At 45.5% G+C, this 15,241-nt stretch overlaps 3 protein-coding genes across 8 annotated transcripts; 1 reads left to right on the top strand and 2 right to left on the bottom strand.

Moving 5' to 3' along the window:
* Nucleotides 1–144: 144 nt before the first annotated feature.
* On the bottom strand, nucleotides 145–4,482 carry wipi2 (WD repeat domain, phosphoinositide interacting 2). 2 transcript variants are annotated; one of them, XM_037255991.1, is made up of 12 exons: nucleotides 4,259–4,482; nucleotides 3,679–3,761; nucleotides 3,413–3,582; nucleotides 3,206–3,302; nucleotides 3,001–3,098; nucleotides 2,739–2,831; nucleotides 2,534–2,604; nucleotides 2,336–2,449; nucleotides 2,071–2,235; nucleotides 1,782–1,889; nucleotides 1,500–1,597; nucleotides 145–1,362 (listed from the first exon to the last, which is right to left on the bottom strand). In XM_037255991.1, the coding sequence occupies exons 1-12, from the start codon at nucleotides 4,330–4,332 to the stop codon at nucleotides 1,250–1,252; spliced, it is 1,284 nt and encodes a 427-aa protein (XP_037111886.1). In that variant the 5' UTR covers nucleotides 4,333–4,482; the 3' UTR covers nucleotides 145–1,249. The 2 variants fall into 2 exon arrangements, with proteins under 2 accessions (XP_037111886.1, XP_037111887.1); XM_037255992.1 differs by having other exon boundaries at nucleotides 2,342–2,449; nucleotides 4,259–4,481.
* A 698-nt stretch (nucleotides 4,483–5,180) lies between these two features.
* Nucleotides 5,181–9,551, top strand: mmd2a (monocyte to macrophage differentiation-associated 2a). Its single transcript, XM_037256077.1, has 7 exons — nucleotides 5,181–5,535; nucleotides 7,713–7,794; nucleotides 8,420–8,580; nucleotides 8,842–8,916; nucleotides 9,021–9,122; nucleotides 9,197–9,266; nucleotides 9,351–9,551. Exons 1-7 carry the CDS (start codon nucleotides 5,429–5,431, stop codon nucleotides 9,549–9,551), a joined length of 798 nt encoding a protein of 265 aa, XP_037111972.1. The 5' UTR covers nucleotides 5,181–5,428.
* An 84-nt stretch (nucleotides 9,552–9,635) lies between these two features.
* On the bottom strand, nucleotides 9,636–15,229 carry ap5z1 (adaptor related protein complex 5 subunit zeta 1). Of its 5 annotated transcripts, none has more exons than XM_037255852.1 (19): nucleotides 15,094–15,229; nucleotides 14,800–14,937; nucleotides 14,487–14,667; nucleotides 14,257–14,371; nucleotides 14,048–14,160; nucleotides 13,810–13,981; nucleotides 13,619–13,666; nucleotides 13,392–13,455; nucleotides 13,101–13,324; nucleotides 12,998–13,035; nucleotides 12,764–12,926; nucleotides 12,089–12,267; nucleotides 11,864–12,006; nucleotides 11,653–11,771; nucleotides 11,461–11,588; nucleotides 11,282–11,379; nucleotides 11,087–11,219; nucleotides 10,634–10,848; nucleotides 9,636–10,557 (listed from the first exon to the last, which is right to left on the bottom strand). In XM_037255852.1, the coding sequence occupies exons 1-19, from the start codon at nucleotides 15,132–15,134 to the stop codon at nucleotides 10,254–10,256; spliced, it is 2,616 nt and encodes an 871-aa protein (XP_037111747.1). In that variant the 5' UTR covers nucleotides 15,135–15,229; the 3' UTR covers nucleotides 9,636–10,253. The 5 variants fall into 5 exon arrangements, with proteins under 5 accessions (XP_037111747.1, XP_037111746.1, XP_037111749.1 ...); XM_037255851.1 differs by having other exon boundaries at nucleotides 14,257–14,410; XM_037255854.1 differs by having other exon boundaries at nucleotides 14,257–14,410; nucleotides 14,487–14,704; nucleotides 14,800–14,957; nucleotides 15,094–15,185.
* Nucleotides 15,230–15,241: the final 12 nt, after the last annotated feature.

Here is a 15,241-nt window from a genome sequence, read left to right on the forward strand (position 1 = left end):
ATTGTTTCATTTATCTCCTTTTAACAATTTTCTCTTATTCTACTTGACATAAATTCTGTTCCAGCTCCGCATCTGGCTAATGTCTGCTTATTTTCATGTCAGCAGTAAATTGATGTACTAACAGTCATGGCACGACACCACACATCAACATGGCCTTTCTCTTTATTGTTGTTTCAAATAAATGTTTCACATTTTATACAAAAATCAATAGAAAAAGCCCAACACTCCCAATCTCCACAGGTCATCTTTGTTGAGTGGCTTGAGTCATCAAAATGAAAACTGAAACTAACATCTAAGACCAGCAGACCGCCAATTGAATTGTCCAACTCGAGTCTACGGTCAGAGGCAGAACCATTTACAGTGTAAACCTGCCATGACAAGAAAGGTACAGACGTGCGGATTGTAGTTTTTAAGATCTGCATTAGTTCATGATCACCATCCATGAAATGTCTTCAGTGTACAATGCACAGAACCACAGCAACATCATGCAGGCTCACACAGCATCGCGTAGAAATGCCAATGTAGCGTTTTAAAAACAGCCAGAATATCAAAATTGGAATCTGACCATTGATTGGAGGGAAAGCAAGGATGTGCAGGTCCAACGAGCCGAGAAGTAATCAAGGATGAATGGAAGTTCATTTGCACAAACACACAACGGTGCCAGCAGAAAGCATCAAGTCACACGTGCTCGGCGTGTGTTTGTGTATGCACGTGAGAAAGCAAAGCGTCAGAGAAGAGAGTACAGTACACACCCTCGGTTAAGATCAGACAAATGAAAATAGATTTTATTAAGCCAATGCAGAGATCTCAAACAGAAAACATGATAGGGAGGCAAGAGGCACTTACACAATGTTTTTTGTTTTGTTTTTACACACAGAGCTAGAATTTGCACGTGTGTCCTTAGAAGAGCACGGCTACATTTTCTATTTTGATCAAACGTGCACGCTCACAGACTCTCATTCACATTGGGGTTTTGTTGGAGCGGTTGGCACATGTACATGCAAAGCAGTCAGCTTGGTCCGCGCAGACTAAACTGAGGAGAACAAGGAGGAGGGAGGGCGATAAAACGTGGAGGTGTACCTAAAGAGACAAACGACAACAGATAGACTCCGGAGCACTCTGTGTGTTTAAAAAAACTAAACGACAGAAAAATAACTTCCCTCGCTGATCCTGCCCTCCCCCCTCGTGTCACTTATCGATAGCAGCGCCAGAGGAGCCCTCTGATTGGTTGGTGCGGCCGTCAGTTTGGTCATTCGGTTTCCAGGATGAGCGGCGGCTGCTCGTTGTCATCCTCTAGCCGCAAGCTATTGAGATCCTCCTCTAGCCCCGCCCCTCCCACGGCGCCCTGCTCGTCACAGTAGCCTACGATGGTGAGAGTGAGTTCACAGGTCACGTAATGGGCCACACGAAATACTAAGTTACCGCTTTTGTAAAAGCCTGCGAGGAATATTGCCAATGTACCTCGTTGATGAGCGTGAGTGTACCGCTTGGTGACATACCTTTAGTGACGGCAGCACTGTAGGTCTGCGCCACAAGTGGGCGATCATGCGACCCCTGCTCCAGGATCTCATTAAGCGGCTCGGCACTGCCGTCTAACCTGAGGTCAAGAGCGGAGGTTCCCTTTCACAAAGGCTGAAATGACTGCGGGTGCAAGCGACCCATTCGGATTTATTCTCCAACATCAAATGAGATATGTGATGCTTGTGCTTAGATTGACACAGGACATGGAAACAGATTTTGCATACCACGCGACTCCCAATATGGTCTTATTTGTGTGTTACCTGTGCTGTTTCATCAGAGTGCATTCCCCGCCATCTTGAGGATCCAAGTTGTAGAGATACAGGTAACCATCGGCCGCTGCGACCAGCAACCTGGGAATCTTTTGAATCCTACGAATAAAGCAAAAAGTAAGATTGTGTCCGGTATGTTATGTTGAATTCACCATGTCATTGTTTTCATCACTTTCACCGCCCTCTGAGATTTTAATAAAAATAATCTATAAAAACAAACCACATTTCTCATCATATTTCTGAATTTACGCAATAAACAAAAGCACAGAGAGGAACTCACATTGCTAAAGCGCAGATGTTCTTATGACCGCAGAAGGGCAGCCTCACGGTGGCGAAGGCTCGCCCTTGTGTAAACATTTCCGTGACCTGGGCGGGCAAATAGGTGGTTGATGCCATCAGAACCTTACCCAGGTATCCGCCCCATGTGGTGGGCTCCTCTGCTGGCCTAAACACACACAATATACATGATACATATATAAGATACAAAGTGAATTACTATGATAGAGGCAAGTTCGAGAGCAGAACCATCTTTTTGAAATACATACACATACTTCTCCTTCTGTGTTTCTAGTTTGAAGATGTGAACCGTCTCTGTGTTGCTGGAGGCCGACAGGTACAAGCCTTCCATGCTGAAGGCCAAGGAGCAGATGCTCACACACCTACGACCAGGAACACACACCCGCAAAGATAAGAGAACGACACGTCGGTGCGGTGGGAAATTGTTACTGTAGCGAGCACATCACCTCTTCACTCCTCGTCGAAACTCAAAGAGTTTTTGCCCTTCTGGGATGGAAAAAACGCGGATGACTGTGCCCTGGGACGAGGAAGTGAAACATAAAAGACACGCGGAGGAAAATAACAACTGAAGACAATGCAAGGCGATTTGATTTACTCCAGCGAGCAGTAAGAGAAAAAAGAAAACAGGCAAGGGCCTTGTTACACTCCTACCTTCTCTGAAGCTGTGGCCAGTTTTGTTCCACTGGCATCAAAAGCTAGAGCTGCTAATGGGCTGTCGTGGGCTGGAATCATGTTTGCGGCTCGCTGAAACACACACAAGTGTCAAGGGTGGAATAAGCTGTCAACTGAAGTGAAGTAAGCCAGTATAAATCTTTTTAAATCCTTGTTGAAAAAGAAAAAGTATTTCGCTACCAAAGCTCTCACAGAAAAGTGAGAAACATTCTGAGGCAGTGTTGTTTTTGTGTTCACCCACCAGGTTGACAGTGTCAAACACTTGAACTTCTCCTATCATGGCACTGCCAGGATATGCCAGGTAACAGTTGTCGTTACTAATGGACAGGGCACACAACCCTGGAGAAAGGTGCACAAACGTAAATTTACATTCAAGTCATTCAAAGAAAGAGATCCAGTCAAGGAGTTCTGTCCTAAATACTCGGGTTAAATGACTTTTGACAAACCTGAAGGGTTGGGTGGAGTCTCTCTGATTGTATGCAGCACTTTCATGTCTCGGATATTGTGAATGTAAAGTGACTCCTCCAAACACACTATCAGCCTCTGTAGAAGAAACCACACACAAAGAAAACGAACTTATCTTTTCTGTTTTTTATCTTAAAACGAGACGAAAGACACGGCAATTAAGCGGTTGAGTGCGTTTCTCTTCTTACCTGTCTGTTGAGTTTAACAGCCAGTATTGTGTTGGAGTACGAGTAGTTGCAGATTTCAGTTCCCTTCTTGAAGTGACAGACCTTGAGCTTCCTGGGGGCCTTGAGGCTGACGATGGCCACCAGGCTGCTGGAGAACAGACGCTCCACAATACACACATCCTCAGTGTCCGCTGTGTGACACAAACACACATAGATTAGCTTTTACGTGTCATTTATGACCAGTGTTGTATGTTCTTACTATAATCAAACGAATACAAGATACTCACTACATTCGTATATCTGCTCCAATTTTTCCACAGAAGACAAAGAAAAAAACTTGTATCCTGATTTGGTGCCAACAGCCAGGGACCTTAAAAATCAACACAATACAAACATGTCATCTGCGCAACAGAAGGATAATAAATAACGTTGTACCGTCCTAGTCTGAACCAACCCTGCGTGTCAATACAAAAAAATGACAATGTTGTTTCAAACAGCAGGCAACAGACAAGATTGTGTGAGTTTAATGAATGACTACTAACCTATTCCGTTCGTTAAGGTTAGCGTGCCAGAGCACATTACGTTAGCTTAGCAGCTAGCGGCTAACCACCGACAATATTAGACGAGCTACAGTAATAAAATTAGACAACGGATAATATTCCGACATTAGCTTCGGCATTCAGAAAATTAATAGCCAGACCACGTCTCATTTAGCAGTGTCAGTGCGTCATAAAGTAGAAAAGGCCATTAAATGGATGCTAACGTTAGCTAGCTACATAGCACGGCCCACCGTAGCACCGAACATTCCCCGGAGCGTGCCTGTGTTCTTCCCCGCCCTGCCCTACATTCGGCCCGGCCTTGGCTTACGTATTGTCCTGGTTAAAGTTGGCGAAGAGGAGCTGGCTTCCGCCCGCATCCCCGCTTAGGCTGGCCAAGTTCATGAGCCCGGCACCATCGACGTATAAAGGCCCAGGGGAAATAGATGGTGCTGGTCTGGTAATGTTTTAAAGGCCAGACACGTTCAGCTGAGCTTCAAGGAGCCATTGCGCTAGCATGCATGTCGTAGCAATGCTAACAGGATTGTTGTTGTTTTTCACTGAGGGGAGGGGCAACTGATAAATGCATCTACGCATGCGCGGCAACAAAAGCCTGGGTCGCTCTTAAAGGAACCGAGACACATTTGCGATCCTGTATACATGGGAAAAAAAATCCTGCCACGGTTATGAATGCTGCTCATGCTGCCGCTTAAATTGTTATTTTGGGAAAAATATCTGCTCAAGTTTGTAATCATGTGCAAACACAAACCATGATTTCATGTCACAGCGCTATCTGCTGTCGATACATGGTAGTACAGCAAGTGTACTTATTTGTATCTTTGTTCGGATGTGACATCTGTGTCCTTTGCTCCTGTTGAATGTTATGCTTCCTCCAGACGTTTGTAAACACTGGCACACATCCAAAACACGTTGGCTTACATTCTTATTCTGGGTCATAGGAAGCAAAGCTGTGCACGCCATTTGGATTTTGCCTGTTTAATTTATACACCGCAAACAAAACATTAACCAAAACTGTGTTTTGACTAGTTGGGTTGCACAGAACATCGTATTACAAAGCAACTTTTGCGGTTGATTTATGATGGTGCCACTTTGGATGGGGTTCCTCAGCTCTGTATTTGCAGTCCACTGGCCAGTGTTTCCTCTACAAATATTTACAGCTAAAATACAGTACAGACTTGAGGGAGGAGATACATTGTGAGGGGAGGAGTGATGGTTGGCTGCTGGGTTATCATCGGCCAGGAGAGGGGAGGAGGGATTACATGCCCAGTCCGGCGGAACATCCTCCAAGCACATCTGAGACTGCACAGAACTCTGCGCAGACCCACAAGACCACCACCAGCCATGCTTGCGAAATGGAATGCAGCCTGGGTCCACTCTCACGCTGGTGGTGAAAAGTTGTGGTGAAGTGGAGTAGTTGTTGTGCAGTAGCATTGGCCGAACCGAACCGAACCTACAGGTTGTTGTTGGGCCGGCTGGATTTATGTGTTTAAGCGCACGGCTGTGGGACATCCGGAATGGGGAGTCTGTAGACGGAGACTCGCACGCACACGCGCAAAAGATGGACGTGAAGGGAACAACATTTGGAAGGTACCAGTCAATCATTCTGAATTCGTTTGTTTTAAAAATTGCAACTGCACCCGAGCGAGCGAGCGAGCGCACGCACGCACGCACGCACGCACGGTCCGAGCCGGAGATTGGGATGGATTCATCGCGAGCGTGCGTGGGAATGACAGCATCTCAATCTGAACTTTTTTTGCATTGCCTTTTCACTTTAAGATGCTGTTCTATTATTATTATTATCATTACTATTATTTTAACCTTTCCTGTAAGACGGACGTGTCTAAAGGACAGTTAATTTTGTTCAAAACAACAGAAACATAACGAAAAAGATGAGTTTTTCCACCATTAATGTGACGTACAATTCAAGCTGGGGGAAAAAAACTTTTCCAGTCAGGAAGTATAAACACTGTACAGTTTATAGATAACATTAATGGTAGAAAAAGGTTTGAAACCATTTAACTTGGTCAGTTAAATGTTGGTTTTATAATAACACAGGTATATGACATTTGAAAGAGGTGTGTAGACTTTATATTCACTGTAGAAGTAAGATTTTAACGAGTAGAATGGAAACAACAGGTAGGAAAATAGAGATCAGGGCAGGATAGGACTGAAACAGCTTCATACCAAATATAATAAAAACAAAACATGCACCATCACGTGCACATGCATGGGAGATTGTGATACTGTAATCGTGAGAATCAGAGTTGGAGTCCCAGTGGATTTGAACTTGAGCATTACTGGAAAAAGAAATCGCTCTCAACACACAAACACACACACAGTTTAAATGTAACTGATCCTATTAATGTACGGAATGTGCTGAAATGGGCAATTATGGCCAAGCACTTACTTTTTTTTGTGTGAGAAGAACGCACATGTACATACTCACTCATTTATGCACATAATCACACACACACACACACACCTATGGGCATCTACAGTATATGTGTGAGTGTGTGTGTGCCCAAGCCAGAAAAGAGAATAGTTGCGCTGATGCTGACAACAATGTCTCCTCTGATCAGTCTTCCCCTCCCTCCAGTCCAACTACACAAACACACTCACGCACAATTCCGTCAGAAGCAATTAGAGGACATCGCAGTATAACACTCAGGTCCATTGATGGCTTCACAACAGCGCAGAAAAAAACACAACAGAACAAAGTTAAGCGAGCTCCCGGGCGAACCAAACGGTCACACATCACTTGTCTTTATTTATTCTTTTTATGACACTGGTTACTATTTACTTTCCTTAACATAACACACACTCATGTGTGAACCTCCAGGGAGTTTGTGTTGCAGTGACAAATAGGCAGGAAGTGCGGGAAAGGTCTCAGGAAAACATCTTAAACTTCCTTCCCTCGACGTTTTTTGTTCTTTCCGCCTTGTGGATTGTACAGGCGTTATACAAGAGGCGTTACACAAGAGGCCTTTTGTCTTCCATACTCGGCGTTGTGTACCATAAATGGTTACAACAAACAGATGTAGTGGAGGGAGGTGTGCTGGCGGGCGAGACGCAAGATCGGCGGCATGTTTGCGCGCATGGACATGCTCGCCATGTGTAATTAAATAACACAGCTGAGGCACGCAGACGCACCTGTGGCCCTGCTGTGTGTGTGTGTGTGTGTGTGTGCAAGCTCATCTCGCTGCATTAAGTGTGGTTTTGTAACATCTCCAGATGTGTTTCCTCTTCCTGGGGATTAATATAGGATTAAATGGTGCACACAGATGCAAAGCAAGACGAAGGCACGGTTAGATAACGCAGCTTTTTCTGCAATATTGCTTCAATATGAAAATCTTGGGTGAGATTTTGTCAAAGGGATTTATGAGTTCACAAACGATCAGGTGATCTATTTAATAATAGTGATTTACAGCTATCTTGTTTTTGAACTGTAGTTTGGTTACACTTTGAATATTTTTTAAATCTGTGTGTGTAATTATGTTTTTACGAAATGATCAGCAAAAAAAATAGAAATCATAGAATGTACAGTTTGATACTATTTACATGAGATCAGATTCCTGTTTAAATATGAGCTCGCAGGTAAACATAGACTCCCAAATAATGATGGGGCTTTTTAAAAATTCCCACAACGTGATGCGGATTAGCAGCACTTAGACCCTGCAAGAATGAGCCCACATGCCACACAAGTTCCAAAATAACAAGCGAACATCAGTTCTCTGCTAATGACCAACTAACACGTTCTCTTTCAGGTTTATGAATTGCAGGGCGCCAGCCAATAAGAGATACCAACCGACCGAGTATGAACATGCTGCTAATTGCGCCACACATGGGGTGAGTGACGCAAAAACACACAAATCAATTCTGGAACGGCTACAGTTGCGAGCCGGAGCGTTTTCTTGCTTCTACGTGCCGAGCAACTACTGTACATTTGCGCTAAGTGATGTCAGTTGAGGATTGAGGCAGAACAGTGAGGATTTGGGGCTCTCAGCTCGGGACAGTGGGCTGTAATCCGGCATTTCGCCTGTAGCGTTCCCTAATCTGCTGTAATCCCCCAACTCTTTCGGCCCTGGGAGTCACAACGAGTGAATGAAAGATGGAAGAGAGCAGGAGGAAAGCGTAGTCACACCGACACGACGGGAGCGAGGGGTGCCGCCGATATCGCAAATGTTCACCTTGGCGGAGGAGGAGGAGAGGGGCAGGAATGTGAACAATGTCAGGAAAAGCAAGACACACAAATGTTCTCACACTGAGCACAGTGAGAGAGAGAAAAAAAAAGGAAAACAATGACAAAACCCTTTTCAAGGTTTTTCTATTCAGTATTGTGTTTGTTTAAAAAAAACCTTGACAAAAAATAACCGCATGTTGAGGAAACATTTTTTTTCAATTATAGTACAGTACTAGTAGATTGCACATTGAGTTGCGGTATAAATAAAGTTTCCTTGCCTGGCTTTTACAGTTGTGGATCCTCCCGAGCCTGCTGGGTGGTTCGGTGCTGTATTTCCTGTCAGGGGACCAATGGCATCGTGTTGCTGCTTGGCTTTACGGCAGCGGACTCACTGGCCTCTTTGTCACCTCAACGCTCTTCCACGCTGCTGCCTGGAAAATCAGCCACCTCAGGTGTGTGCGGGCGGGCGGGCGAGGTAGAGTCACATGTGGCATTTTACTATGCCACTTGTGCGTGCAGTCACACACACAGTTTATTCCTTATACTGTTAATTATGACATAGCCAGAGGTGTTAAGATACACACCAGATGTGACCTGGCTATGAACTTTGAAGAAAAATGAGGCCACTGAAACGTTGAGTAACGTTACATAACTTGAGTTTGATCATATTTGTTCGGACTAAAACTAATATGTCGTCTTTTGACCTTTTGCAGGAAGGTGGAGCAACTTTTCCACATGTGTGACCGCATGGCCATCTACTTCTTCATAGCAGCCTCCTACTCTCCCTGGTAAGTCTGTTGAGGAGACAAACGAAACGATGATGCGACGCGACGGCTGAGCGAGGTCACGGCGGAGGCGCTGTGACGTTTGACTGTGTGACGTGCGTGGACAGGTTGACGCTGAGGGAGCTGGGCCCGTGGGCATGCCACATGCGCTGGCTCATCTGGGTCATGGCTTGTTTGGGATCCATCTATGTCTTCTTCTTCCATGAGAGGTAACCACATCGGTGTAAGTGAACTCAATCAAAGGTGCTGACGCCGCTGTTGTTTGAACCCATTCTACCTGCAGGTACAAGCTGCTGGAGTTGCTGGGATATGTGGCCATGGGAGCTGTTCCTGCTCTGGTCATTCTGTCAATGGTATTATACACACAATGTGAAACTTAAAAATATGAAAAGATGAAAGTATTATGTCACGAATGTATCATGCATATAATGTTGCAGATGGACCACGCAGGAGTGTGCGAACTTGCCTTGGGTGGGTTCTTCTACGCCGTGGGTGTGGTCTTCTTCAAGAGCGACGGCTTTGTCCCGTTCGCCCACGCTATTTGGCATCTTTTCGTGGCAGCCGGAGCAGGTATCCATTACTACGCCATCTGGAGGTACCTCTACTTGCCTCGGCCACTGCTGGAAACCTCCAGGTGATGCGGAGGTGTTCTCGTACGGAGAGAGTTACTGGTTGAGAAAGCACAAGCTCGGCGGTCGGTCTGAGATAAATGAATACATGAATCACTAATCTTGTTTTATTTCCGAAAGCCTAATCTTAGCTGGTAATCACGCAGTCATTTTGTTTCAGGACCTCAGTTACAGCATCTAATGATGTTCAGATGACCAATATTTGGTCAAATAGTTTTAAGACCAAAAGAAATATTTAGTTCGATGCGCTTTGGTATCCTTTCCACTCATAATGTGCCAACTATTTCTGAAAGCAAATTTCTATTGAATTGTAACAATGTGCATTTGAAGAAGTAATGAGTCACAAAATACGAATAACAGTGAATTGATGACGACTGTATCATAAATTGCATTTTTCTTTTCTGATGTTTTTGTCAAAGCACTTTCTCCTAGTCAATGTCTGCATTTCCTGTACGCCTCGAAAATGCTGTCATACAAACACTTGACCCATTTTCTAACTGGCTTCTGGAGACTTAGGATATGTCTGTTTCTTTTTTTACACAAATCAGATGATCTATTTTGTAAATTTTTATTTCTGATATGTCGCAACAAAGAATAAAGAGATAATATATTACACTGATGGGGAGTATCGTTTTTGATTGCTTTGTCTTCTCATTTCTCCACTCAGTGATGTATTTAGAAAAAGTGCAAAAAGTGTCCAAGTGTGAATGTTTACGTGCTTGTGTGGGGTGACGGTGAAGTCGGTGTGTGTTGAGCATGTGACGCGTGCGCCTGCGTGAGTCTGGTGAGCGCTCGCAGTTGGAGCGGCATGGCCACGTTGGTGTCTTGATGCCACCGGGGCGCGGTGACGTGCGCCGGTGGGTTTAGGACGCTCTGAGCCACGCCGGGCATCTTCAGGAGAGCGCACAGCTCCTCCCCGAGAGTCAATACGGAATCCAGGTCCTCGTCGTCCTCGCACCAGGAAACGGACCCTCCGCTGGATACGTTTCTCAACTTGGAAAGGAGCAGAGACACCCTACCATGGACACAACAAACATACATTGACGTCCAATTAGGACGGATTGAAAACGTGCAATCATCTCCAACGCCACCTGGGTATCAGATCGTGTGATCGGGACGCCAGTTTAGCGAGGGCGCTCATTAGAGTGGTGATGGCGCGAGGGGCGGGGCAGCCAGTTCCTGGGTGCGGGGCAGATGATGTGATTTCAAAAAGCACTGCCTCCAAAGTCTCAAAACAGGAAGTGATGAGCTTCGTGGAGCAGCGAGAGTCATATGACACAGAAAGGTACTCCCCGAGCACCAAAACCTGAAAACAGATGTGGATGATTTTTATTTGCTACTGAAACTGAAAGTACTCTGCATTGACAAAAGTATCGGGACAACTCATAGGAAGTGAAAACAAGCAATATGGGAGCCCCATGGTCTCCCCTTTGCGGCTATGAGGGATTCCACTTCCCTCGTCTAAGAATGTCACAGCAACTTCAGAAAAGTTTGGAGCTGCAGCATCAGTCTGAAACGACTCTGATCAATCTCATTCTTCTTACCACATGTGTGTAGACTTCTTGTTTGTTGTACACATTGGAGGTGGCCCCGGCAAACTCCAGCAGCTCGTGGGATTGGTCAATGACCAAAGAGGGGTGGAGTTTGCACAGATTGATCAGCTGACGGCTGAACACTCTGCAGATACAATGTGCAAATTACGGTGACGCAGACAGCGGATCGGCACGCTTATTGTGTACCTGTGTATCTCCGTGATGTATTTAGGGCTGTTGAGGAGGAGGCTGCTTCTCTCCAGCGTCACCAAAAGCACTTGGCCTAAAAGGGTCCTGTCGGCAACCTAAAACAAAGAACCGACCATCTCTGAGTCTTATTCGGTTCCCTTTTTCAAACGCAGTTCGAGAACATTTCTTTTCCTCACATTGACGACTGCGTTGAAAAAAATGTGCAGCAGAATCGGGACGGTCTGGGCGCACTGTACGACTCTCGGCCAATCGGCAGCCTCGGATAACAGCTCAAGGAGCGTGCTCAGTCGGTCGATTGTGTCACCTGTGGAAAACATCAACAATGCAAGACACTCATAATGTTCCGGGTCCAAATATCGTGCGCTCACCTGCGCCCGCTTCACCTCGAAGCAGAAAGAGGAAAAGCCCTCGGAACGATGGATTTCGGAATGCGTTCACTGATGCCAGGTTGCGCCCTCCCGGATCAGAAATGGGCAAACACATTGATCTGGGCACAAAGTAAATAAAAGAAACTCAATTGCCATGACCTAATACTATTTTTTTTTAAATATAGGAAATGCTCATGTGTCAAATGGGCACCTGTGTTGCAAGAGCAGTGTAGCAGAAAGACAGGGGAGATCCAGCAAAGTATGCAGCAGCTCCAATGCAGTACCCGACGTCACCATAGAGGGCAGCAGATCAACAAAGTCATCAATCACTGCGGGGCTGTCCCACGCTAAAAACTGCAGAGACACAAATCAAAACCTTGAAAACACAGGTATGTATTCACAAGTTGGGGCAGCAACTTTTTCTCCGGCATTTCACCTTGAGAAGATTTGGGAAGTGGCGTATGTACTGGGGAACGCGGAGTTGCACGTTCTCCAGGTTTAGTCGTAGAAAGCGCAGAAGCTCATGTGCCAGGAAAGGGTCGTTGAAAAGCTCGGCAGGGAACCGACCCAAAACTAGGTTCCATACACAATCACAGTCCACAGCGGCCATTTCACCTAAACAGAGCAACAACAACAAAAAGAATTTAGTGCAAAATAGTTCAACTTAAGTTTACCAGTAAAGCTTACAGTGCATTTAGGTTCATTTTGAAATTTCAAACGAAAGCCAAATATCAAAAGAAAAACAAAATAATTGGCTGGAGAAGCATATAAAGGAGAACAATCTTCCAGCATTTTTGTGTTCTTTCTTCTTGGAAGTGGCTGAAGGCAAGTTTCCTTTCTGACAAGCCACATCCTGTTTTAGTTGTCACGCTAAGACTGTCTATCAGCTAATCAACACACTGCAGGCACAAAGAGGGCCAAAAGATGCTCCTTTAGTCATCTTCACTTTGGTCATGGAAATGTGAAAAAAAAGGGACAAAAATAGCAGGTCAATTATAAGAATATAATTGGGAAAAAAAAAAAGAAGGAAATTTCAAAGAGTGTATTATAAATGACAGTAGTTGGGCCAACACATATGACCATAATGTTGTGTGTGTGTGTATATACGTGCCATGATTGAGATAGAACTGCGCCACAGGCAGCAGGACTCTAGCGAATGACAAGTCGGAGCTGAGACGACCAAAAAGCGCCTTGATGCACGGGAACACTCGGTAGACAAAAGACGGATCCTCGACGCACACGGAGTCCAGGATACACACGGCTTCCACCAGACACTAAAAGACAGCAAAAAAGAGATTACAATTGCAACGTGTCGACGACAGCGGCAAATGAAAGTTGAGCTCACAGCTTTCTGCAGATCGCCATCTGTCTTCTTCTGAGCCTCTGAAAGACACATTGAGAGCTAAAGGGAAGAACCAATTTCCATTTTGAAGATGACAAACACATACTGCGATCGCTCTGCTCGACGAGGCGCTGGCAGTACTGGAAGGCCTTCTCTCTTAGGCGCTCCTTCGGAGGCAGCAGGCGGCTGGACGACGACGTGACGGAAACCACGGAAACCACCGAGCCGTCCATCTCCGACCGATCGTCTGCAAAACAGCAGGTCGCAAGTGGAGGTGATGACGATTGACCGCGCAGTACGAGTTGCGCCGTTGCCATGGTAACGGGTTCACTGAAATTACAAAGTGCAATCAGAAGAGGACTTTGCAATTATAGGAAATGAGGTCTGCGTGGCTTACAGCTCAAAGAAGCAAGTTCTGCTCATGCTGCAACAATTGTCATTCGTGTTGCTATAAAAGCAAACTAGAGGCAGTGGGAAACACAAAAAGTTCGATCTCAGGGTTTCTGGTGAGACGCTCAAGTGTCATCTTAATGATCAGACACAAAGGGCAGAAAGTGTATTATTGATATGGCCTCTTAGTGGCACATGCGGAAGGAAGGCGGGGGCGTCAAACCCACTTCTTACCATTAGAAATTGAGTGAGAGAGGGAGAGACTTAGCTGTAATCTGTTTGCTGTAGAATCAGAAAAACAGAGGTCATCCTGAATGATGTGTTGTTGTTTTAGGAAAATAATAAGGTGAGAATCTTCTATTTTCCTGCCTTGCCTGCCACCTGCTGTACAAGTGAACTGCTTTGAATGAATGCTGACGTTTTACCAGTGTCTGCTATGGTGCCACCGGGCACAGAGTGGAATGTGAGGAGCCAATGTCGGAGCATGGAAAAAGAGTAAACGTTCATCCACTGGTCTTCGGTGAAGCCTTGACCAACACACAGCACCGTGAAGAAATCTCCCGACACCGTCCCGTCCAGCTCGGCAATAGGCAGCGGCTAACGAGACACGGAAAACGAAAGATATTTGCGGCAAAAGTGCTACGTTGTTGATATCAGCAGTACCTGACGTGACCTGGACCCCGTGAAGAATCCTCCTGAGGAAGCTCCGCCCCCTTGCGTGGTACTCGCATAACGCAGCCAATCGACAAGCTTTTTACTAAGGAGGGTTACGTTATCTGAAAAGTGATTCACATGCAAGGGAAGAATGGCGGCTCACTTCATTTGAAAAAGTGAACTTTCAAAAAAAAATGATATTCATGCGTTCCTATTACCTTCGGTGAGGCTCTCCGGGCTGTGTGTGAGGATGGAGTTGACAATCGGCAGGGTGTGCGGGAGCAAGTGCGTCGTCGGTCCTTCTGAGGGTCTGTTGTCCAAACCGCGGAGGAGCTGAGTGCAGAGAGCTGACAGATCATCTCCAGATTGAGCCTATTTGATTGAGCAGAACGTGGGCTACTCGTTCATAGCGCTGTGACCATTTCAGCCAAATAAGACATGCGCGCACCTGAGCAAGCAGCACGGCAGCTGCGTGAGTGTTCAGTTGACTGTTTCCGTCCTGGTTGTAGTTCTCCGCCTGAGCAGCGAGGGGAAGTGTCTCTCTGAGAACAGCTGAGCTCAGCACTTGAAGTTGCTCCACAGGGGAAGAGAGAAGCGATAATAGGCTCTTGTGAAGCTCAGGGGGCAACCTAGAAAACATTCATCAAACAGGGTCTATTTGGGGAACTACGTAGACAATGTGGGTTTGGAAAGAAAATAAGAGTGTTCTAAAAGTTAGCTAAAGTACATGAGTGACAGTTTTGGAGAGTTGTCACACTTACGTTCTGGTGTATTTGGTGGCAAAGACGATGAGACGCAGTCTTTGCAAGGAATCAATAGTCTCGTGACCATGCTCTTTCCCCTGGAGCAACTTGATTAAGCGACTGTAAAACTTCTGCAACTCAGACTCCTGGATCTCCCTGAAATGTTGACACCCTCACTAGTCAAATCAGCAATGACATTTTGGTTACATTTGAATGTTTCATGTCTAGTAAGAAAGATGGAGGCTTCTTTTCGATCACCTAAACAGGGGCAACATAATGTTGACGTCGAATAAGTGCATTAGGTCGCCTTACCTTGCTTGTTTAATCAAGCTTTCGGTACCATTAGAATACATAATTCCTGTGTCCAAATTCACAAACTGCGTCTTCCGAAGGTCGGTTTTTCGACCGGTTGTTTATTTTTTAGGCTACATGATGTCATTTCCGGAGCGATTGGACAGCA

The sequence above is a fragment of the Syngnathus acus genome, chromosome 8 (genome assembly GCF_901709675.1).
Source record: "Syngnathus acus chromosome 8, fSynAcu1.2, whole genome shotgun sequence".
Lineage (NCBI taxonomy): Eukaryota > Metazoa > Chordata > Actinopteri > Syngnathiformes > Syngnathidae > Syngnathus > Syngnathus acus.

Bases quoted from the DNA above. Each gene is read 5' to 3' on its own strand.
- mmd2a (XM_037256077.1), top strand. From the start codon at position 5,429: ATGTGTTTAAGCGCACGGCTGTGGGACATCCGGAATGGGGAGTCTGTA. The intron at 8,581-8,841 runs GTGTGTGCGGGC...GACCTTTTGCAG, and splicing joins TGGAAAATCAGCCACCTCAG to GAAGGTGGAGCAACTTTTCC. The intron at 8,917-9,020 runs GTAAGTCTGTTG...GTGCGTGGACAG, and splicing joins GCAGCCTCCTACTCTCCCTG to GTTGACGCTGAGGGAGCTGG.
- wipi2 (XM_037255991.1), bottom strand. From the start codon at position 4,332: ATGAACTTGGCCAGCCTAAGCGGGGATGCGGGCGGAAGCCAGCTCCTC. The intron at 3,303-3,412 runs GTAAGAAGAGAA...TTTCTTCTACAG, and splicing joins CTGTTAAACTCAACAGACAG to AGGCTGATAGTGTGTTTGGA. The intron at 2,450-2,533 runs GTGATGTGCTCG...TCCTGGTCGTAG, and splicing joins TTTCGACGAGGAGTGAAGAG to GTGTGTGAGCATCTGCTCCT.
- ap5z1 (XM_037255851.1), bottom strand. From the start codon at position 15,134: ATGTATTCTAATGGTACCGAAAGCTTGATTAAACAAGCAAG. The intron at 10,849-11,086 runs GTAAGAAGAATG...ATCTGTTTTCAG, and splicing joins AAGAAGTCTACACACATGTG to GTTTTGGTGCTCGGGGAGTA. The intron at 10,558-10,633 runs GTGGCGTTGGAG...TGTCCATGGTAG, and splicing joins TCACACGATCTGATACCCAG to GGTGTCTCTGCTCCTTTCCA.